Source organism: Argiope bruennichi, chromosome 10, assembly GCF_947563725.1.
Source record: "Argiope bruennichi chromosome 10, qqArgBrue1.1, whole genome shotgun sequence".
Taxonomy (NCBI): Eukaryota; Metazoa; Arthropoda; class Arachnida; order Araneae; family Araneidae; genus Argiope; species Argiope bruennichi.
The window spans coordinates 51,716,919-51,741,172 of NC_079160.1; the positions used below are offsets into that span (position 1 = coordinate 51,716,919).

General features: G+C 26.6%; 1 protein-coding gene across 1 annotated transcript in view; it reads left to right on the forward strand.

The window, feature by feature from the left end:
• Positions 1-1,762: 1,762 nt before the first annotated feature.
• LOC129988813 (probable endochitinase) overlaps positions 1,763-24,254 on the forward strand; it is a 107,328-nt gene continuing 84,836 nt past the window's right edge. Inside the window, exon 1 of the mRNA XM_056097084.1 lies at positions 1,763-2,003. Coding sequence (XP_055953059.1) covers positions 1,974-2,003 — 30 coding nt within the window. The 5' untranslated portion in view covers positions 1,763-1,973. The remainder of the gene's footprint in view (positions 2,004-24,254) is intronic.

A 24,254-nucleotide genomic window follows, 5' to 3' on the forward strand; every position in this document is an offset into this window, starting at 1 on the left:
TGCAACTTATGCTATCATTTATTAATAGTTTTATATAATTCTTGAAATTATACATTTTCTTTTGTAAAATCTTATATTAAAGATGAATGTATGTATACGTCTTGAGTGTGCGTGCACTCTACATGCAAGATCATTTGACCCAAAGCTACCAAACTTGGAACATATGTATTTCGGAAGGTGGGAATGTGCACTTCGGAGTTATTTTTTGAAATTTTAATTAATTAAATTTAAACGAAATTCTAATATTTTTCCCCGATAAAATCTAAAAATGCCATGGCACAAAATTGATTTTTACATCATTTTAAAATTTAGAAAATTATTCAGTCCAATTTGAAATCTAAAATTTTAAATTATCCTGTCCAATTAATATTCATCTAGTTTTATTAAAGGAATCCTATGATATTCATCTAAAAAGTTTTTTTGAAGAAATGAAATCTCTGTATTTTATGATTGATTTTTTGTTTCCTAGTTGGCGATATTCATCCAACTTTTTCCTATTGCAATGCTATGCTTGGTGTGCCTCTCGTTTTTACTCAGTACCTTTATAATCTAACACTGATATGTTGGCTGTTGGTGGATTAAAAATACGCAACTGCAAAATCAATGATTCTTTTGAAAAAAGAAACCACAATTCCGTGCAGTAGTTGATTGGTAGAAAAATTATTATTCCTTAAAATTTTTATTTATTTATTTAATTAAATTATTTAAAATGCCTTTAAAGAACAGGAGAAAGATAAACATTATTAAAGATTAAAAACCTATTCTTAATTTAACGCATGCATCATAACTAATATTATTATTTTTGTTTCCAAAACATCTGGCTTTTGCTATTCTTCTACAGACATTCTCTCTTTAATAAGAATAAATATAGAACATTCCTGAATTTGACAGTTATAAGTAAAATATGATATTTCCGAAAATAAATTTTAGTTTTTTACTTGGATCTTAAAGGAATAATTATTGAAAAAAAAACCCAGTCAGAATAAGATTTTATTATCAAAATTTACTGTAATTGAAAACGATTGTCAAATCTCATATGAACTTTAAGGGATTCTAGATTCCACATTTGGCAACTTTTATTTTTGTGAGTTGATTTACTTCAAATAAAAATGATGCAATTTATATATCAAATACGAATATTTGACTCCGGACACTAGAATACTTTATAGAAAGAAGAAAAAAAAAAAAAAAAACAGCGATAGAATTAAACATTGTTTTAAGACAAGTTCGAGACATATTTTCTTACCCTTGCTATATTTGCATTTATAGAATGAAATAAATGTACTCATGTTTAAAATTTCCTATTCCCCATGGAATTAAATAATGATTTTTAACATTGTTTCCTGCTGTTCGTATCTTCTTCAGAGCTAAATATGAATAATGCCAGAACTGACAAATAGACATTTAGATTTTGATGGTGACAAATTTGAAATTTGTTAAATAATCATTAAGAGTTGAACAAATATTCCATTCGTCTATGTTTGAACCGAAAAACATTTTTGGTTGACGTTCTTATTTCGGCAAGTGTTGTGCAGTGATGAATTAATAAATTTTCCCACACTTTCTTTACAGCTCTAACCGTGCCATGGATCAGTTTTCTCATCACAATTACAAGCAGGCCGCTCTTGATGGACCCTGCGGTGTTTCAAAGTCTTGAACGGACTGCCGAAAAATCGGTGTCACACTTTCAGCCGTGACGGACCGCCAATGCGCATGCGTTCCGCCGAAAGGGAGTTTACCGGTCCCTATGTAGGCCAACGTGTTTCGGGTTCGGTTTTGTTTGTTCTTTCTGGAAAAAAAGGAGTGAAATAAATAAAGAAACGAAGGAAGAAAATGGAGATCTCGGCGGAGTTGCAATCAAGTCAGAATTGTGACGGGCATCGCGGAGAACGCATGTCGAATTTTGTGTGTTGTTGTGTGCTCTAGTTGTGATTTCTCCTTCTCTGAGAATTATCAAAGAAAAAGGATTAGCCATGAGGTCGCTACGGAACGTCGCTCAACAGGTAAGAACCCGGCGGCGCTATTCCATTGAGATTTTACGCGTTCTTTGATCTATATTGCTTAATTTCGTTCTTGTTTGGACATTTATCTGCGGGGAAAATGGTGTGTTTTCTTTTCGAATATATCTGGTTTTATAGTGGAACTAGTTTAATATTCAAAATAATTGCACGATAATAAATAAAAAATAATATATACTTCTTGATGACCATCAAAGTGCTATATAAATGATATTTCTTTTTTTGAGTTTTAAAATCGAATTCCATTTTTTCATATTTATTTATTTTAAGCTAGAATGCTTTGTTGTTCTTTCTTTTCTTTTTTTGCAAACGATTTTTTAAAAACATTGTTTGCGCAATAAAACGATAAAATATTCAAATATAATAATTTATTTATTTCAAGACAAACTGATGGAAAGTTAAATTAAGTTGAACATAATATTTTGTAACCGAAAATAAAAATAATCATATCTACATTATTAATGAAATGTGTTTAATTTTTTTGTTCTGATTTCTGACATTGTGAAAATGATTTAAATATGAAATAATTTAATAAAATCTTTTATTATCTATAGTTCTATCTATTAAAATCAATAATCTTAAAAATAATTAAATAAAAACTATAAAATAAAATATAAAGCTATTCAGTTGCTATTTTCAATACTATTTAAAAATCAAAATAACGCATTTTATTTTTTAAAGTTCTGCTTTAACGTAGCCTTATAATATTGGACAAAGTAGTTATATTTTGCTTTTATTATTTTTAAACTCACATATATGACTGAAAGTCTGATTCGTGCATTTTATTGATAACAGATCAGTTCTAATATACATATTGTACTAAAATTGTGTATTTATTTGAAAGATAAAATGCAACTTTTTTAACAAAACAGGAAAAAATTTGTTAATGCAATAATAAAGCAGTAAAATTAATAAAAAAAATTCTTTTCTTAAGATAAATTTTTTGATCTATTGAGCGTTATGTATATATACTTCAAAACATGGTAACGTGCTAAATGAAAATAATTATTATTTTCTGGTGATATGTGCATTTTGAAAATAAGCAGAGATTAGTTTTTTTTTTAACTTTAATATTCAAAAGAGAAATATCCGTACCATAAGCTCATTTTTATCATGATACATGAAAGTTCTTTTTATTTCAAGAAAAATCAAAGGAAATTCACCATCACTTTCTTTTACAACATTAATTTTTTTTGTCTGGAAAATTAAATAAATAACCAGAATTCAAAAAATTATTTTGGAATTATTGCAGCTTCGAAATAAATAATTTTGATCTAAAACATAGTAAATGCCGTATAAACCATGTGCATGCATTTTTAAAGTGTTAAGGGAATACAAATTTCTGATAAATTAATCTAGAATACTTTGAAGTATAATATTTGAAACACACATAAATTAGTATAATGAGTTTTTCAGAAATTTAAAATAATTATATATTCTTTTTTTAATAAAAAGTTTAAAAGCTAATGAGTGTAAATAAAATTTAAGGAATAACTGCTATCATTAATACAAAATTAATATTAAAGATTCTTATTGTTTTTGTGACATTATGTTGTTTTGAAAATCTCTATCTAACCATTAATATTTTACAAATTCACATGTAAGCAAAGCAATATTTATTAACTACTTGTATATAAAACGCTTCTTCTTCTCTAAGAAAATGTACATTTAATCGAACAGGTATTTGGACATCCTATCTAGAAAGTGAAAGGAACCGATTCAATACAAAGTTCGCTTTCAAAATTAGCTACAGGTGACTCGTCTTTATAATTTGGCAGTGGGTAGTTTGTAGGAAGTGAATGTCTTTTGTTTGGGATGGCCAAAACCACACCCTGTCCTTCTCTTGTACATCCGCCCATGGCTTAGAGAATGCGGGTATTTCAAACAGAAAGATCTTAACAATTTGAAAAGCTTTTACGAAACCATAATTGCTTTTTATCTCTTTTCGAATCGCCCATGATAACTGTGATGAGTTTATATTTTATGCAGTTCTTCATTCATTCATTCATTCCTTACATTTATTTCCTTCAATAGCAATTTTTCTGTTATTTTATTTTTGAAGAAAATCCACACACCGTTTTTGAGTAAAAAAGGATGGATGTTTTAAAAAATAATAATGACTGACTTTCAGAAAATTTATTTTTTGAACGAAATAATTCTAGTAAAATCAAATAACTCATTAAATTTTTTTTGGTTTGAAAAAAAATTAAAAAAAAAAAATGTTAAACAAGCTATTTTTTTAAGCGATTGTAGACAAATAAGCCGATAAAAATCATTTGCTTTTAATTAAGGTGTGTATAAAATGTATCATAAGTAAACGTTTGGAAATTTTATTTGCGTTTTATTTAAACAAAAATATTCAGTATGATTAAATCTGGTGGAATTGTAGATTATTTCGTATTTATGTTTAATACTTTCAGTTGAATCTACATTTATTGTTATGATGTATCTATATCCATTTCCCGAAATAATAAATAATTCAATAGAAATTATATAATATTCCTGCTAAGAAACATAGATATAAGTAAATTATTGTGTTTTCAATTTTTTAAACTTTTAAATTACAAAGCTATTAGGTCAACAAAATCGGATATTTATTGTTTATATGAATTGTAAAATCTAAGATATGATAAATCATTGAAACGACAAAAAATTTGCTAGAGAGTGCATAAAAAATAAACAAAAATTATTATGGATGTGATTTGTGATGATATAAAACACATGTGCTATAGAAATAAGCATGTATATTTAATTTTAATAATTTGTGTATTGTTTATATAATTGATTTTAAAGTAAAAAAAATTCTGCTTTTCCAAAAAATAAAAAGATTCTTTCCCCATTTCTTTCCAAAATTAATAATTGTAATTAGAAAAATAGAATGATCTTTTTAAACTGTCTTTCTATCAGGATTCTATTTTCCTTTAAGAACAATTTTACAGCCGGCGTCCTGGCATAGGGGTAGCGCGTCTTCCCCGTGATCGGGACGTCCTGGGTTCGAGTCCCGGTTCGGGCTTGGTTCACATAACTGTGAGATGTGTGAATGTCCCCTCCCCCCCGTAAAAAGGGGGTTGTGCAAGCGAATGTGATGCGTAAGTAGCTAAGACGTACTGTTGGCGCTGCTTAAACAAGAGACGCTTTCTTGACCTAAAATAGTTAACTTTGTCAGCGAGCTTGTCCATAGCAAGTGTCATTATAAACAAAAACTACAGTTTTTTAAATTGTATTTGCATATAATGATTTGATTTTCTGGCGGAAAAACTCTATATTTACATTTCTAAGTGCATTTAAAAACTCTGTATCTTATTTGACAAAATTTTCTCATTCTTAGTTTCACAATGTATAAATGGTAGATCAAAGTAAAGAGTAATATAACATAAATGAAACAAAATAAATAATTATATAAAATGAATAAATAAATATAAATAAACAAATAAATATTCCCAAACATCATATAGATTAACAATAGAATTGAATTTTGAAAATATTGTTTTGACAAAACAATTATAAGAACAAAAACGAAAAGTATATTTCAGTTGTAAAAGGTTTAGCCCAAATTGGCAAAAGACAACAAAATATTTTTAATTATTATTTTTTTCTTTGAATCTTTATTTAAATACTTAATTTCCATATCTATAAAATTCATAAAACAAATCGATAAAGCGCATTGATTGCCAAGAAATGATACAGCTTTTAAAACCAATCTTTCGCGCTTGATTTGCCTAATGTGTTTAAAGGGATATTTTAAATTAAAAAAAAATCTATTTATATCTAAATTTACCTCGTAGTGGCATGTGTCTTGTTCATCGGCTTATAGAAACGGTAAACGGAGTGTTTTGATCGGAATTCTTCTGGGTTTTTAGATTATTTGGATTACTTTATTTGATTATTTTTCCGCTTTTTACATCGTTAAAATAAAATTATGTAATCTATGAAAGAAAGGCAGGAAAATTTTAAGATATGCTAATAAGATATCAGGATAATAAAAAATTGAAATTTGAATCTGGGCAACATTAATTTCGGCTTGCAGTAGAATTTGTTTGGAATTGTAAATTAATAAAAAAAATCGTTTGCTTGGGAAATCTGTTTACCTCAAGTCTGCGAAAGGAAATTTATTAACTGTCGAATGCGCGGTGTTAAATACGCAATCAAAAAATTCTCTACGTAAACTCAATGTGTTTATGACAGCATAACACTTGTCTTGCGTACTTTTCAAAGAAAATTTTCCACTAAATAAATATAACAGATGCTTTATTTATTGGTAAAAAAATGATTCTTCTCTTAAAACAAATGAAGATGGACGATTTAAATCCAATTACGAATCAGATTTTGGAGAAAGTAATATATATTTTTATTCTAGTTAAGCAATAGAATTATCTGTATTAATTGCAAACATATATTTTCATTGATTTTGATTATTGTTAAAAATGATTATATGTCAAATAAAAATAGTTATTCACCTTAAAATTAAATGGAATACGAAGTTTGAAGAACAAACCAAGTACAAGCAAGCTTTATTTACATATTTAAGAAGAATGGATTTTAATTTAAAATATCAAAGTTTGCAAATAGAAAGTTTGCAATAATATATTCAATTAAATAAAAAATAATTCATATCTTATATAAAACAAAAATAAATCGAAATTTGACTGATGGGAGTTATGATTTTATTAACATTAATTTTTTTTCCTAATGAAATAGTAATCAGTCTAAAAGATAATATATAAAAAATTATAATTTCTTTTGCAACGGTACTTGATGAAAAGAAAAGTATTTTATTTGCTTTTAGTTAAGCATGCATAAGCTTTATTGCATGCTAATCTGCAATATTCTTTTATGAACAAAAGAATGGTATACAGAGTATTTTATTTAGAAAAATACCCTTTTATTCCGTCATTTTTTTTAGCAAAATATCTAACACTTTAAAATATTTCTTTTAACCGTTAAGATAAAAAATATGTCTAATTATTTATATTCTTGTTCGTAATACGGATTTTTCTAATTTAAATAGTCCAACTTGGCGTTGTGAAATTGTTAGTTGCGATGAAACCACCCTAAGTTACGCCATTTCTTCACTCGGGCGTACACGCGACTAACTGCCTAGAAACTAGCTGTGTAACTTTTATTGTTTTTTCCTAATTGATTTTTATAAATTTTGTTTTATTTTCATGAATATGTTAAATAGAAAGTTAAGTTGTGTTCGATAGAAAACTAAATTGGTTTTCAAATTGCTGCACATATTTTTTGAACCGTTGATTTCAATGTTATTATAGAGATAGCAGAATTTATTCTTTTAAAAATTACTAACGAGTGTCAAATTATTGTTAATTTGCTTTTAATAACAATAAAATAGGTTATTTTTTTCTTAATTTCCTTCGCAAAAGTAATATTTATTCATATGATAACAAAAAACTTCGCTAAATAGAAAAAAAAATCGTCTGATTAACTTTTATTGCTTATTTAACAGTTTTGAATCAAAAGCAATCTACTTTTTATCATTAACTTAGTCTTATTTATATTTTACGATACATTTTTAAAAATAATTTTTTTTGTGAAACAATATTATTATTAGATGATAATATTATTGAAAAGTAATATAAAAATAAAGATTCACTGTTCTAAATTCAGTTGCATTCTATTTTTAAAAAAATGAAGAAAAATATTATCAGATGATTTCTTAAATTCAAAATGTATTTCTGCTTTTGTAAAAAGTTTTATCTATTACGAATTTTAATTTATTTCATTAAAAAATATACATTTCTTTTTGTAAAATTGTATTAGAAATAAGAATATAAGAATTAAATAGCTAAGCAAAGAATAATGTTCATATATTTTAAAGCCATTTAAATTTGAATATTTATCAGTTTTTGTCTTATTTAAGTATATTAAATATCTTAAGATAGCTTTGTTTTCCTTTCGCTACAAGTTACGTTCAAATTTAATTTAGTGAGAATAAAAAATTACAATAACAAAATAATTGACACATAGTTCTTTAAATCTCTGTTTAAAATGCACTAAATTTTTATCAATCTACTTTTTAGCAGTATAAAAAGCATTTTTTACTATTTATAAATATTTTGTAATAATTGTATACTATTCTGAATTTGGATTTTTTTGTTAATACTAAAATAATGTTTTTAAAATAATTTGTTTGTGTAATTATTATGAACAATAAGAAGAAAAAAAAAATCTGAGCCCAGAGGAAGGAAATAAAATTTGTTTTTATTGAACCGATTTAATTGACAGATTTTAAATTTGTTTTTGATAGCGAATTAAAGTTAAAATTTAAGTTAAAAAAGTTGCTAAGTTTAAAACTTTCTTGTTTTTTCATTGCTATTTTTATTGATTTTTTTTACAAAATAATTTTAATTTGACTCATTTATAATAATAGGTGCAATACTTAATAAATTGATTTTTCGAATCTATCTCAAAAATAGATGTTACTTAACAAAAGAAAATTATTCATTTAATGTCAACTGTTTAGAAATGTTACTTAATTTGTTTTTTTTAAGAAACTTTTTTTATTCATTGAATTCTTTCTTGTCATTTCCCTTAAAGAATTAGTTTCTACTAACAAAAAAATCTCTCTTTACTCATTGAATTTTCTTCGAATAGATTCAATGCCATGCTGTACCTTTGTTGTTCGTAGAGCATTAACGTATTTGAAATATGTTCGAAGGGCAATGAACAACACTAGAATTTCCGGAAAAACGATTCATTTTTTGACAATACTTCTAACATTAAGATGTATTTCTATTTTTTTTTTTGAAGCTGATTGAGTTTTGAGTGATTTAAAGCATTCACATTCGATAACTGAATTTACTAATGTGAATTAAGATGGATTGCTTTTTGTTTGAAGCTTATTAAATTTCGACTGATTTAAAGAATTCACATTCGGTAATTGATGTTAACTTTTCATTTATAAACGTTATATGTGAATGTTTATAAATAAAAAAAAATCAATGAAGAACTTATTTTAAAGAATTATTTCAGGAAAAGATACAAGTGTAGTAGCTCTTACACTTTATTAAAAAAATGTATTCAATAGTTATATCACGATTTAAAAGAATCTGAAAAATTTTAGACACTAATTGAGAAGCTTTTATCCTTAAACTAACTTCTATATACAAGTAAATTAGCAAAATGGTGTATTATATCTTTATTCGAATAACAAGCAATAGTAGATAAAAACTTAGAGCCACTTTTAACTTTTTCATGAAAACATTTTGACTTTTTTTATAAAGAATAGTTATAATAACGAATTGATATGTCTGAATTTAATATTTTTCACCGACTTTTTAATTTAAATTTTAATTTTTTTGTCACTATTGCTATTCAACCATGAACTTGCATTGACATTTTTTTTTATTAATGTTTAATGCTTGAATAGATTATATGCTTGGTTAATTTTAAAATCGCAGAATTTCAAAACATGAAGTTTTTTTTTATTAATGAATTATAATTGATATAATGTTTTTTTATGCATTTTTACATGCAATGTTTCTGATTATATTTTAATTGCTAAATCTGCCTACCAAATTTTATTTATCTAAATTTTAACTTTTTGGAGTACTCGCACAGAGAGACTTTCCCTGAACGGCTTCCGTCGAAATTTTTATAGAGATCTACAGTTTTGGTATAATATGTTCTTTGTATGCTTCTTATATAAAAATGTGGAAAAAATCAGGAAAATCAGAAGAACGTCGAATTTTGATTTTTACTCTGATCACGCCAAGATTGTTCAGCTCTGCAGCTTAAAGTACCCTGATTTCGAATGTTGATTCAAGTAATTTAGAGCTATAGTGAAGATAAGATCGAAGGGACTATTTCTACTTATTGATGTTTAGGGGAATGATGACAGGCTTTAGCTTCATCAAATTTGCATTTTCAAGATGATATTAATAACATTTTTTTAAAATTATATAATATTAATGAAATTAAAGCAGCACTCTGAAAATGTTCGGAAACTGGTGGCTGAAATATTTGCTGAAGATACTGTAATTCTGCATTCTAATGGGCGTCACTGCTTAAATCTGAAGGGGAAAAACGTACAATTTAAAGATGAATTTTTGAAGATTAGAATTGTTCGAGCATTGACTAATTGAAAGCCGTGCTTATTTCTGCATGAAGCAGAATTTATATAATACCAATTCTATAAATAACAGTACCAAAATAACTAAATTACAAAGCTTATAAAATTTTTTTATAAATAGACCGGAAATTTCAAATGCTATAATTTTAAATTCAAATAAAATTTAAGAACATCTGATTTACATGATGAACTTATAGAGAATTGCTAAGATAAATGTATGGCTTAGGTCAATACACGATTAGATTTAAAGAAAGATCTAAGATAAGCTACTTAAATATTGCAACTATTCATTTAACCGCAATCTTTTATTATACAATCTACTTATACCATCATAGTAATGGCGTTCATGGCTGTTTTGGCTATTTTCTTGATACGAATATACATACAAAATTAGAAATTGCTAGTTTTAATTTATAGGCAGATTCTTTTGCCAAAATCTTTCTTTTAAAGCTAGGTTTAGCTATAGCTAAATTACTGCCTTATTTTGAAGTTATATAGGGCTACTTTGAGACGGAACGCTAAACCATCTAAAGAGTGACTGACCGAGGATAGAACATTTGGAGAATATTATGAATAGTAAAGCACTTTAACTGAGATATGAAGATGTTACATACAAAAACGAGGATTCCACCCGAGGTACGAGAGTGTTATATACAGGTACAAGGATATCACCAGAGTGTACATTCCAAATTCTTTTCTCTAAATATCCACACCATACCACGTCACACCAACAAGAAGAAGTTTGTCTCGACATGCATTATATTGACCTATAGAGTAGATTTTTTATTAATGTCCATGGTCCATAAGGACCAGATGGCAAAATATCTACTTTCTGATTCTTAGTAGATATTTTGCCATCTTATCAGTTTTATAAAACTCTGATTCTAAGCAGAGATTTTGCCAACTAGTCATTATGGTCCGTTTAAAGTTAAACTCGAAAATTTTAATTATGTTAATAACAATGTAATCAGTAAAATTTTATAAAAATAATACATGGCGAAAAGATATATATCTGTAGTTACAGTTTTTCTGTGATGTATACACTGGCATAATATTAAATACGAAATCATTTGGTTGACGTTATATATACTGCTTAACAGAAATTGCGCCTTTGCTGAATTAAATAACTTTTCAGATGCATGTGCTAATAAAAATAAAATTGTAAAGTTGAAATTTTTGAATTTTTTTCCTTGTTTAAATGCTAAAAAATGGCATCAGAAGTATGATTGCTTGCATTATTTATACGTTCAAGCCACGAAACAAAAATAGTCTGGCATGGTTTTAAAATATTCAAGTTTCGATGAATTAGCACGGATTCGGTCAGTAATCCGATTTAAGCAGAATAAGACTGCTGTCAGCCATCCAAAGATTAACTGGCAATGAGGACAGAGTATTTGAAGAATGGTATTAATAGCTGTTAAATTATTCTATTTCTTAAAGGAAGGTCTCTATTTCTAATTTGAAGGAGATTACCGATCCTTCGAAATTCCTCTTGATTAATCTCTTTATTTTCAAAATTATTAGATCAAAATCACTACTAGGTTCACATGTTCTGGGTTCAGGCACAAAATAGAACTGTTGTGGCAGTGTGATTGCAATACATCTTTCCTTACAAATAATTTATCTGTAAGGAAAAAGATATGAGATTATTTTTATTAAATGGATTAAAAAGTTTGAGCTATTTGAGATAAGAAGTAGTATGAAAGAGTTATGGCACCACGATTGGATAGTTTTGTCGTTAAGTCGAGACTCGACTAGATAATCCAACTGAACTTTCATGATTAATTTTTGAAACTGATAGATTCAACATTCATCCACTAGAAATTTTAAGTGATTTTTTCTTCTTCTTATTTTAAAACCTGAAATATTTTGAAATGAAGTTCAAATACAAGTTTGCATTTACAGGAATAGCTGACAGAATTATTATTGATTTTGGAAGTCACCTTCTGGTTAATTTAATTTGATATTGGATAATTTATCATTTAAAGAAAATTAAAATTAAGTAATAATAAGCAATCAAGTTTTCCTGAGTGGAATACTAAAATATTTCCGAGGAAATATAAATATCTAATTTAAATTCGGCAGTAATGGTAAAGCAAAACTGAAACTAACAAACAATAAAAAGGATGGACTTTCATTACGATTTTCACTAATTTATGAACTCTTTTTCTCTGAGAATGCCAACAATACTAAAAAACAATGCGTTTCATAGTTTCATTCCCCTTTTTGTGTAAGGCTATGAATTAGTTGACGGATATATTAGACAATTTATGAAAGAATAATAAATAATCATTGTTCTATACTTATTTCTTAATTGCAGTATTTGAGTAAGAAAAATATCTTTTTCTACTTTCTTTTTGTTACGAATTTGTAAATTCGCTTGCCTGAGCAATAAATCTCTTGGTAGGAAGACAGTTTTACAGAAATAGAGATGACCGCTTAATGGATGCTAGAGTCACAAAGGCATTTTAATGAATGCTATTTTGATTGATATCAATTAGTAAAATCGTTTTTTTCTTATTGCATCTTTTTTATTTCTATTTTCATATCAGTTTGATTTACTTTTGAAATAAGATTTTTATAAAGCTAATAGCTTTTAAAATTTCACCCATTGTATTTTTTTCTACCTTGAACTGTACTTTATAGTTTGAGAGACTTCAATAGTAAACAAGGTGAAAGTTCTGCTTGGAATTTCCCTAATATTAACCACAAAAACTGGGTCACAGTTGTAAGTTTCCAAACACCAAGTTTTTTGGAAAAGAAGAGCCCGTGTCCTGATTTCGAATAAAATATTCATTTCTCGTTTCCCGAAAAGTATTCGGCGCTTTTTGTAAATTTTCATTTTCCTACTCTATATTTTACATCTGTGATTCTATTTTTTCTTATTTAGTTGGAAAGAAAAACACTAAGATTTTAAAAGAAAAATATTTTGTAAAAGAAGTTTTTAGCGCAAATTAAAAATTGAAAAAAACATGTTGATCTTTTCTAGTATTTATATAGAAGTTGTATTTCATTTGACCGAATATGCTGAAGATAAACATTCATGAGATATAAAAGTTTCTTTTACCCAAATGTCAGCAGTATGAATATTTTAAAACTTTGTCCTAAAAATTCTAAATTTCTTTTTCATAATTCTGAATCCGCTGAAATCTTGTTAATAAATAAATTAATTGTAAGATTCAGAATTAAGATGAATTGTTTTGCTACAAATAATTAAAAAAAAGGCAAAACAAATTAATAATCTAATTGTTTGTTCGGCCAGCCATTTTTGGTGAAATAAGAATACGATTAATAGGAAATGAACTATTGTTACTTGATGTACTACAATGGCGTTACTTCCGACCAGTAAAGTGCAGCTGTTTAGGTACCTATGTTTTAATTAGTTGGACAATTCAATCTATACCAGGTAATAAGAAAAATTATCTGATTTGTTTGGATTACCAAAATTCATGTGTAAACAGAAATTTTTTTTAGAATATAATGGCAGGTATTCTTAAAAATACTAACTTCTCATAGATAAAATAAAGCATACCGCAAAAAATATCATTCTAAATGTATTAAAATTGTAATTCTTTCACAAAATATGCTAAATTCATAATTTAAGTCATAATTGTTCGAAATTTCATTCTTTTGAATAAGAATTATTCTCATCTTAAAAAAAAAAAAAATTATATGGATACATGCATAGGATCATATTTTTTTCTAGTTCCATTCGATTTAATATTCTTTCTTTAATGCCATAATCAAATAGCTTTTTTGTTTAATAATGGCATGGGGAATAATTGCACAAATGAAGGACATTCAACATTTTTTATTTTTAAAAATCTGCTTTAAGATTATTGCAATCTAAGGAGATAATAATAAAAGATCAAAATCTGGAAAAACATGTTCACAAAAGTCGGTCTAGAAATAAGGGAAAATAAAAATCTGTTAAAAAATTAAGAAATTCGTAAGAAGTTAATTTCTTTACACTGAGATAGAATGATAATTTTAAACTCTAACTCCTTCCAGAGACAACTTATTGAAATGCAATTTCATCGCTAAATATTTGACTTAAGCGATATCTTTTATAAATCGTTTTATTAACATGGAAAAATTATTTCAAGAATATTAATTTAGTTCATTTTTTTAAATTCTTTTTTGAATTTTTCAAGGAATGTTATGTTAATAAAAATATTGGAAGCCATTATCTGTTCCATCCATTATCATATCCATCCAATCAATTCACAGCAAAAAATACTAAGTTCTTCAATGAATAAAACAAGGGTATTTATGCAAAATATTTTCAATCATTCCCATTAGAAGTTAGAAGATAAGCTGTAAAATAATATAGAATGAACGAAGAAAAATTGATTTTGAAAGGAGAAACCAAACGATAAAAAAAAAACTCTTACCAGTTTACTCCATTAAGTTTTCAGCTAAGATGAAAAGACATGTACATAAGTCTTTTATTGCGATACATCATCATTAATTAAATATTGTATCATTTATTGTAATTTAATTTAGAATTATACGTGATCAAAAAACACTCTTTATTTAATCTTATATTCTTTTTGTTTATTCTGCCTAACTTTTTATTGTAACAGTTAAATATATAGGTTTTAGTTAAACTCAATAAGTTTTCATTCTATTTATACATCAAAATTATTTTCACTCATTAGTTTCATTTTTTATTTTTCAGTTCATTTCATAGTCTTTTTTCAATAATTAATGCTATCCGTCTACCGAAAATTAAATAACTGTATCTAAATTAAGGCTAGTTAACAATATTAAAGCGCTTAATACGAGATAGCGGCAACTGATATCAAAAACACCTGGTTTGCAACTATAAGCAAATTTGTCACAACATGAAAATTTTTTTTTTATAGCAACGAATGAATAATTATATAATAACAAAAGGTAAAAAAGAAAATGAGTTTACGTCGTTACTTAACGAATTTTCACTCTCTTTTTATTAAAATGTTTTAGTTTTTTATCCAGATATTGGGAGACTGAATCTAGCTTTGAAAAATAAATATTCCACACAACCGATTTTCATTTCAATAAGAGTGATTTTATTTGAATAAGAATAATTTCAAACAAAAACGCTTTGTTTTAAACATGCTTAATGAAGATAGCACAACATAACAAGAACATCTTGAAGGGCTCTTAATGCAAAAAGTCATCAATTTTGGAGTTTTCTTATTTTAAATTTCCTTTGCTTTAGATACTAAGGTTTTAACATGAAGAAAATTAATTATTATTAACCATTAACTCATATTTCTTTTCATTGTTTAATTTAAATCATCTGGAAAAATAAATCTGCAAACGATTCTGCTTTTCAAATGAGAAGTCCAAAATAAATTGTATGTCCTGAAAAATTAAATCAATAGAATAATTACCCTTTATAATACACTAGCCGCCTTTGGCGACCAGCCGGTTCGCCAATCTTAATGTTCGTTAAAATTTTAATAATTAAATATTTTATGCAATTTCTACTTTAATAGCTTCTTCATCAAAATATTTTAAAACTTCAAATTTTGATTATCATATAATTCATTCATAATATTATAAAGGCCTTCAGTCATAACGTAATATGTATCTCTCTCATTTTCTGTTAGCACCCGTAGAATTTATGCTTTAAATTAAAGTGGAAAGAATTTATCTTCAATTAATATCATAATATTTTTTACTGAAACAAAGCATTTTTTTATAATCTGATTACTGAAAATAGAGTCACTCAGTGTTTAAACTTTATGGGCACTAAAGAATATCTTTTTAAATTTATGTAATATCTCAAGAGTTGGTCAACAAAATTTTCTTAGATTCATTATGACCAGATTGATTAATTAACAATGTTTAAATTTAAATGCATCAAACACTAAGAAAATAAAACGAATCGTTTAAAATAAACGGTTGAAAACGGTAGAATTTATGCTTTAAATTAAAGTGGAAAGAATTTATCTTCAATTAATATAATAATATTTTTTACTGAAACAAAGCATTTTTTTATAATCTGATTACTGAAAATAGAGTCACTCAGCGTTTACACTTTATGGGCACTAAAGAATATCTTTTTAAATTTATGTAATATCTCAAGAGTTGGTCAACAAAATTTTCTTAGATTCATTATGAGCAGATCGATTCATTAACAATGTTTAAATTTAAATGCATCAAACACTAAGAAAATAAAACGAATCCTTTAAAATAAACGGTTGAAAACAGGTTTTAAAAAAACTACTTAAAAAACGATGTACTTAAAACTATAAGCATATACAAAAAATATATAACTAACATAAATACAATTTACTTACAAAAGCATGCAACTAACCCAAAAATAATTTAAATCGTCCATTGATAACGTTGTCATGGCAACAATCAGAACAGAATGCGCATGCGTGAATTTTCTTCGCCAGTTAAGTAACGCAAATACGTGATGTTTTCTACGCCAGTTGGGGTAACGCTATGCGGATTAGAAATTTTTAATTTCCTTTATTCGGTTTTATTTTAATTCAAAAGTACTTCAGAATGAATCTGAAAGATTGATTCATTAGCAATGTTTAATTTTAAATGCATCAAACATTAAGAAAATAAACAGAACCGACTGAAATAATCCGCCGAAAAATTTTAACCCTAGCCTCATTACTGTTGGGAGAAAAAAAAAAACTGAAGCCTTTCTCGTTTGGCGCTGGGGATAATGGCAGATTTTTTTGGCGGAAAAGTTGGCGGTGGGGAAAATGGAAGATTTTTTTGGCGGGAAAGTTAGTTTTTAATTAATAATTAAAATTCTAATTAAAAATTCGAAAAAAGAAACCCCAGGTGCACATTCCCAACCTCCAAGGTATACATGTACCAAATTTGGTAGCTGTATGTTAAACGGTCTGGCCTGTAGAGCGCCAACACACACACACACACACACACACACACACATTGAGCTTTATTATAAGTATAGATTTACTATTAAAAATAAAAATTTCGTCCTTAATTTATATAATATTACTGTTTTCAACTAGTAGAAAGTTTAAACATTTATATTTTGCATTATACTTTTGAACTTTTTATATAATCCTTAAGTAACAATTTTAAGATTTCTGTTGGCTGTGTAACAATATTTAAAACTAAAAACATCTTGCGTAATTTCCTTTTCAAGAGTAGGTGAAGGTTACTGATTTCAATGCCATTTATTCACTATAACTTCCTTATATTTAAACTTACAAAAGCAATAAACACGCATTTAGAATAATTTTCTCTTTATCGTATTCCATATCCGTTAGAGGGAAATAAAACCAAGACGATTGTCATAGAGCATAAGTTTAAGATATTTGTAAATGTTATCTTCAAAAGTTTACGTTATACCATACTGAAAATGTATCGAATTTTTCATTTAAGATTTATATGAAAGCTGACACTTATTTCCCACAACTAAATCTTCAAAGTTATATTTTGAAAATAAGGATAAAAGTTATTATTTATTAGGACATTTAACTGCTAAATTATATAAAAAAAGTCCTGTTTTCAATCTGGTTTATTCTTTGTTTTGGTGTTCTACAAAATTGCTCTTACAAAAAGAAATTTTATTATTAAATATATATTTTCTTACTTCATTTTCTTTTTGAAATAGAATAAAAAAAAAATAAGAAAATCAGCTACTGAAGTATATAGTTTTATAATATTTTGGTATAAACGAATACAGAACAATCGAAAAACAGAATTTTTATAAAACAAATTTGCAAAATTTACATTTTTTTCTCTTTATTATAAAATGTATTGGGATATAAATTCTTTCTAATTTTTTTGTATTGGATAATGATATTAGAGTATTTAATTATTTTTATGAGGTATTAAAACTTTAAAACTAAAAAAAACTTCCCATATCTTTTAATATGATTATGAAATTGAAGCATAGAAATATAAATCATCTTTTATCAGGTAATCTTTTATGCCAACAGAACAGTTTAGATCAAGCAAACGAACCGTCCATTTGGAACATCATAAACGGATTCGTTTCTAGAATAACTTCTAATTATTTTAAAGGAGGATATGGGGTTTTAGTCGCATGTATTGCTATCATTTTGTTAAATATTACAAATAAGGTGATTGTTGCGCGTGCTTTGCTTGCGTGATTTACTGTATTCTTTTGGCTGGCTGTATTTGTGCTATTTCACAAGGATTGGTTTAGTTTCTTCTGATTGCTTTTTGGTACATGCTATACATTTCGTTTGTTGTTACATTTTTCCTCTATAAAACTTAAGTAAGAACTTTATTTTTCCTATTATAAAGATTAACTTTGTTCTTTGTTCTTTGTAAGTTATATGTTATTGTTTTGCATTGATTTTGCTTTAAAGTGTATTCATAAAGCAACTGTTTGTTCCAAAATTGAGCCAAATGGCCAGTTTTGGAGAAAACTTAAGTAACCGGCTTCTGTATACTTTTAAAACTTAATTTGAATTGCTTGTAAAAATTATTATCGAAAGATTTGTTTTGAAGATGTGAATGGAAAATATTTAAAGATATTGAACAATTTAAACAGTAGCTTCTATTTTGAAGACCTCATGTATCATGTTTTTAATTATTCGATAAAACCTTTTCACATTTCAAATTATTGAGCAAAATACCTTTTTTTAATTTCTTTGTCTTATAAGGAAATTTTCAGTTTTACCTTCTATTTTCAGTTTTTCAAAAGATATAACTTTTGTTCTTTAGTTTAATTTTATAATAATTTTTAAAACTAGCAAAAGTGTTAATTTAAATTTCGATGTATTCGGAACAATTCCTACATCAAAAGTTGAAAACAGGCCGGAGCAAATGCTATTGGTAATTATGTTACATTTTACATGGACACACATTTCAATATGATTCTTTTAGTAGATTTACGTTTATAGACAACGAAGTTGTATAAAAAAACAACATTTGCAAGAAACAGACATTTTTATGTATCGAGTATATCATTTTTAATGTAATAAGTATCTGCTTAATAAACTATATAAAGTGAATTGGAAATCGCTATATAACTTCAATTAACAAGCTATTAATTAATGCTATATAGTAATATAACAAGATGAAGACGCATTATGATAATTCATCTTGTTAAAAGATTATAAGCCTTAAATGCCATGAAGAAAAGAGGTCTCAACTTATATTTATATATGACAACTCATATTAACGTTTAAGATTAAAAAAAATCGTTTGGCATTTTATCTCTGTTTAAGTTGATTTTCAGAATTAATATAAATTTTGTTTAAAAGAGTAAGCATCACTCATATAATTCGTAGAGCTTGAAATTTGTTACCACATATCATCCTTATGTCGAAATGTCTGACCGTATCGAATTCCTTACTCTGCTTTATTAGAATGTCGACATTTAATAAATTCTCAATTTTTCCAGTCTCAAAAATATACATTCTTCTCTGAATTGCTGTACATTATTTAAATTTTATGGGAAAATGATAAATTTATCAAGCGTTAGCGCAAAATTTATTAAGTGTTCAAGGTATGGCCGAATTTCATTAGAAAATAATGTATGAAGTATTGATGAATTTATCAAATCAGAAAGACTGGTCTTCCCGGAACTTTGTAGCGTATTCTTATATAAGTTTTATCATCCCACTCTTCCATAAGCAAGGCCGTGAATACCCTGAGTGCTCAGATTTTTATTTTCAGAGTCCCAAGCATGAACGTTTTTTTTTATTTTTATTCTTAGTATAAAAAATTGAATATGAACTTTGGAAAATTTTTGCTATCGATCAAAATTAAAATTAGACGTTGTTTTTGGTAACTAGATAATATGCCAAATTTTATTTACCTAAGTCATTGCATTTTTCAGCAATCGAAATTACATGCTGGAAAATGTATAAACCGGCATTCAATTTGTAGTCACATTTGGTTCAATATGAATCTACACTTTAGAAGCTAAAATTGTGCGCGAAATTTCATTGCGCTTACTTTTTACATTTTGTAGTTATCGTATTCAAAAAGAAACAGACAGACAAACTTCCTGTGAATGGATTTCGTTCAAAATTTAATAGAAATAAATCTACAAATTTGGTATAAAGATCATATATCCAATTTCATTTATTCCAACTCAAAGTATAAAATCAGACATTATTTCAAAAAGTGTTGAGATTTGTCAAAATCTCGAATTCGAATTCTTTAAAACAATTACAGTATTGTATTGTCTCTGTATATTTCATAAATGCGAAAGTAAAAACGTGCATGTACACAAAACTCGAATTAGGACTTGAAATTCTTTTCATTGTCATTTTCTAAAATTTAGAGTGTTGCAAGTTTTAATGCATAGAGACCATAAAAGCAACAAATTTTGGATTTAGCATTTCAAAGCATAAGAAAAACCAATGATAAAAATTATTCAAAATGACACTTTTTTTTTTACTGTAGAACTCTCAGCTGTACATTTATTTATTAATTTAGAATTAGATTTTATGGGAATTTTTAACAGTCTTTTCACTCTTACACCTTTTTCACAATTTATAATTTAATGGACCACAGCCATGATTAAAATATGTTTATGTCTGGGATTACCTTATTTTCGCCTCCTATCGATCACTTTTGGAACTTTTATGTATCATTAAATTTTCTCTTCATCTGAAATTTAATAAATTTGATATTTGAATAACAACTAGTCTTTTCTTCTTCAGTTTTTAAATATAAATAATTTGATTCTAACCGCTCGAAATTTATTATTCCGTGAATTTAAATGGTATATAACTTAAGTAATATCACCGAAAAATTCTTTTTCTCAAAAAAAAAAGTATAAGTATAGTAAAAGTATAATAAAAAAGTATTTGGAGTATAATTTTAACATAATATTTGATTTTATCAAATGCCAGACAAAGTGGCATCTTAAGATAATACTGGTTTACAAAATAAAGACTTTATAAAAATAAAAAAGTTATGATTACGATTAAATTACGATTACATATAATCTAAAATGTGGGTGCTCATTTTATATTTTGGTTTTCCCTTAGATTCTTTTAACCTGCAATTTCCTATAACTAATTTCTAATGCTGAATAAAAATATAATCAAGAACTTGAAAACGGAGACAGAATGTGATTACTTCAGACTGTTTCAAGGATAAAAAAAATGCTATTTATTTTGACAGTTAATCTGCTGAATTAATTTTACTGTCGAGATGAGTGTATGGCCATTGTTTTCCGCTCTAAGATCTACAGTGCAATAAATCAATCTTTGCAAGAGATTCCTGTCACGATAGGTGTGCGAAATGAGGAACATTATTTTTTGACTTCTTTCTTTTATTAAAAGATAAATCAAATCATTAAAATATTTGGAATATTTACAACATTAATAAGAGACATGAACTCATTTTATTTATCACATTTATCATAATATGCCCATCGAAAACTAGCTCACACTATTTCATAAGCAGAATCTAAAAATGAAATTAAAAGCTTCCCAGATTTCTACTCGGGAAAATTCCATCAATGGAAAAGAAACGGGTGTTTGTTGTAAACAGTTTTTCAAAAGAATGATACGCAAATCCTGAAGGCCACCCTGAAAGCAAGCATTACTTGTTTAAATTGTGTTCCATCAAGCGATTTGAAAGAACAATTACTCAGCCTTTTGTACTTAAACAATTTATATTTTCCTTCCACCTAACTGGCCTTGGTAGCAACATTTTGAAAGGAATGCACTTAGTAGCACAATAGGTTTTACTTTAAATTGGCACGTGTTTATATAGCTCTGTGATACTTCACCAGCAATTAATCAACATCCGCTGTTTATCTAAGCAGTTTTTCAATAAAATAATTAAAAAAGTTTCTTATGATGACTTAATTCCGATATTTAGAAGTTAAACATTGTTGCCATTGAATAAAAAAATAAATAAGTAAATAAATATGTTGTTAGAAAGTTATTAATTTCTAACCACGCAAATCCAGTTTACGTGGAAAAAACATTAATTACTACTGATTTATTAAATACTAGCCGCCTTTGGCGACCAGCCGGTTCGCCAGTATTACCGCTCGCTACAATTTTCAATTAAATATTTTAAGTAACTGGTCTCTTAATAGATTCTCAAAGAAAACATTTTTAATCTTCAAATTTTGATAGTCATACCAAACTTATATTGTTGTTTAGATTGTTTTGTTTAATTTACTATATATATTTTGCTAATTTGTTGTCATTTCCAGTAAAACTTCAACTTTAATTTAAAGTGGAAATGATGAAATTGCAATTAATATAAAGATATTTTTAAATAAAACCAAGCGTTTTATTTTATTTATCATCTTTATTGTTCTTTCTTTATTATTATTATTATTGAATATGAGTATTGCAAACAGAATCGCTCGGTATTTAAGTCTTATGTGAATTACAAAATATTTTTCATAATTTATGTAATATCTCAAAGAATAATTCAACAAAAATTTCTCAGATTCAGCATAAAACTCAGTTTTTAGTTTTGCTTTCAAAAGGATTGAAATGAAATCACTAATAATATTTTGTTCCAGCCTATAAATATATTTCAAAAATTATGAAGTCTAAATTTAATACATATTAAATTTAGACTTTTAAGGTATCATATTCTGAGAAATATTCTGGACACACCAAATTTTAAATAAATGAATGAATGTTTCTATTTTCCACGATCAACTAAGACCTATTTATAAAGTTTTGAATGTTAACAATTTAGAAAAATTCAACACTTTCATAATCTTAGGCCAATTAATCTTGAGGAACCTGCGCGCTGATTGGCGTATTTTCTTTGAAACGACCGATGGAAAATCTAAAATTATCCTTTTTTTATTGAATAGTGATTCAAATTTTCATAAATCAGTCAGTTTAAGTGATTGATTTAGTTGATTGGAAATTAACTCTTTTTATTTAAAATATTAGTGTTTCAAGAACATTTTGTTAATCGTGATTTCCACAGCAGAAACTTTATGTAAAATCAAAAATTCGTTATTTGTTAGAGCATTTATTGAATCAAGTTACATAAAATATAATCATTTTCCATTTAGACCATTTTAGCAGATCTGTGTCTTATTAAAGGTTTACAAATTAGCTGTGTGGCCCTGATTTGAATGTATATCCTGTTCATATTAAACAAAACTTGCCTTAAAATAAAACTGATTTATTGGATTATTAATATAGAGAGTGTAAAAGATAATAAAATAATTTTTCTTGAATTTATTTTTTAGAAAAAATAATATTTCATTTTTGTTTCATTTCCTACAGACACGTGCCGAAAATTTTATTTTTGCAGATTTCATTTCCAAAAAGATTTTAATCGATGTGATGGCAACACTTTGAAAAAAGCTAATTTTTTCCCCATGAATGCGAAACGTGTTCGTGCAGCTTAAATTTTATTTTTATTTTGTACGAAAAAAATTGTTGAAAAATATAATTAAATTATTTATTTAAAAATTAATTAAAAATAGAAATTTAATTTTAATGTTAAAACATTGGTATCATTTAAAAGATAAATTTTTGATCTTTAACTTGATGTAAAAATCTTTTTTGTGCGGTAATATTTTTGAAAGTTATAGCAGAAACACGCCAAAATTTCGCTTATTTTTTAAACAAATAAAATTTTAATTAAAAATTCGAAAAAATAACCCCGAGGTGCACATTCCCGGCCTCCAAGGTATACACGTGCCAAATTTGGCGTGCCGGTCTGGCTTGTAGAGTGCCAACACACACACACACACACACACACACACACACACACACACACACACACACACACACACACACACACACACACACACACACACACACACACACACACATTGAGCTTTATTATAAGTATATAGATTATTACATTGGTTCATTTAATTTTTATTTCTTCATAAAAATTGGGCATATTGAAATATTATTCTGCATAATATAAACAAAGCATAAATTTCTCATTGAATAATAATGCAAACGAATTTTACGAATTTTCAACATAATAATATTTTTTTATCGTTTGCTTATTTTATTTTTCATGTAGGTATATTTGCATGGCAACTATCGTAAAAATATTTTTCAGAAGAAAATATTGAGATCATTATTGTTGTAAAAAGAATGGAACGATACTTGATATATATCTTTCTTTTTGCTATTTAGAAAAGATGAAAAATCCATTTGAAGGAAAAAAATGAGGTAAATTTTTGCCGTTATACCATATTAAAATCAAATATTCTTAAG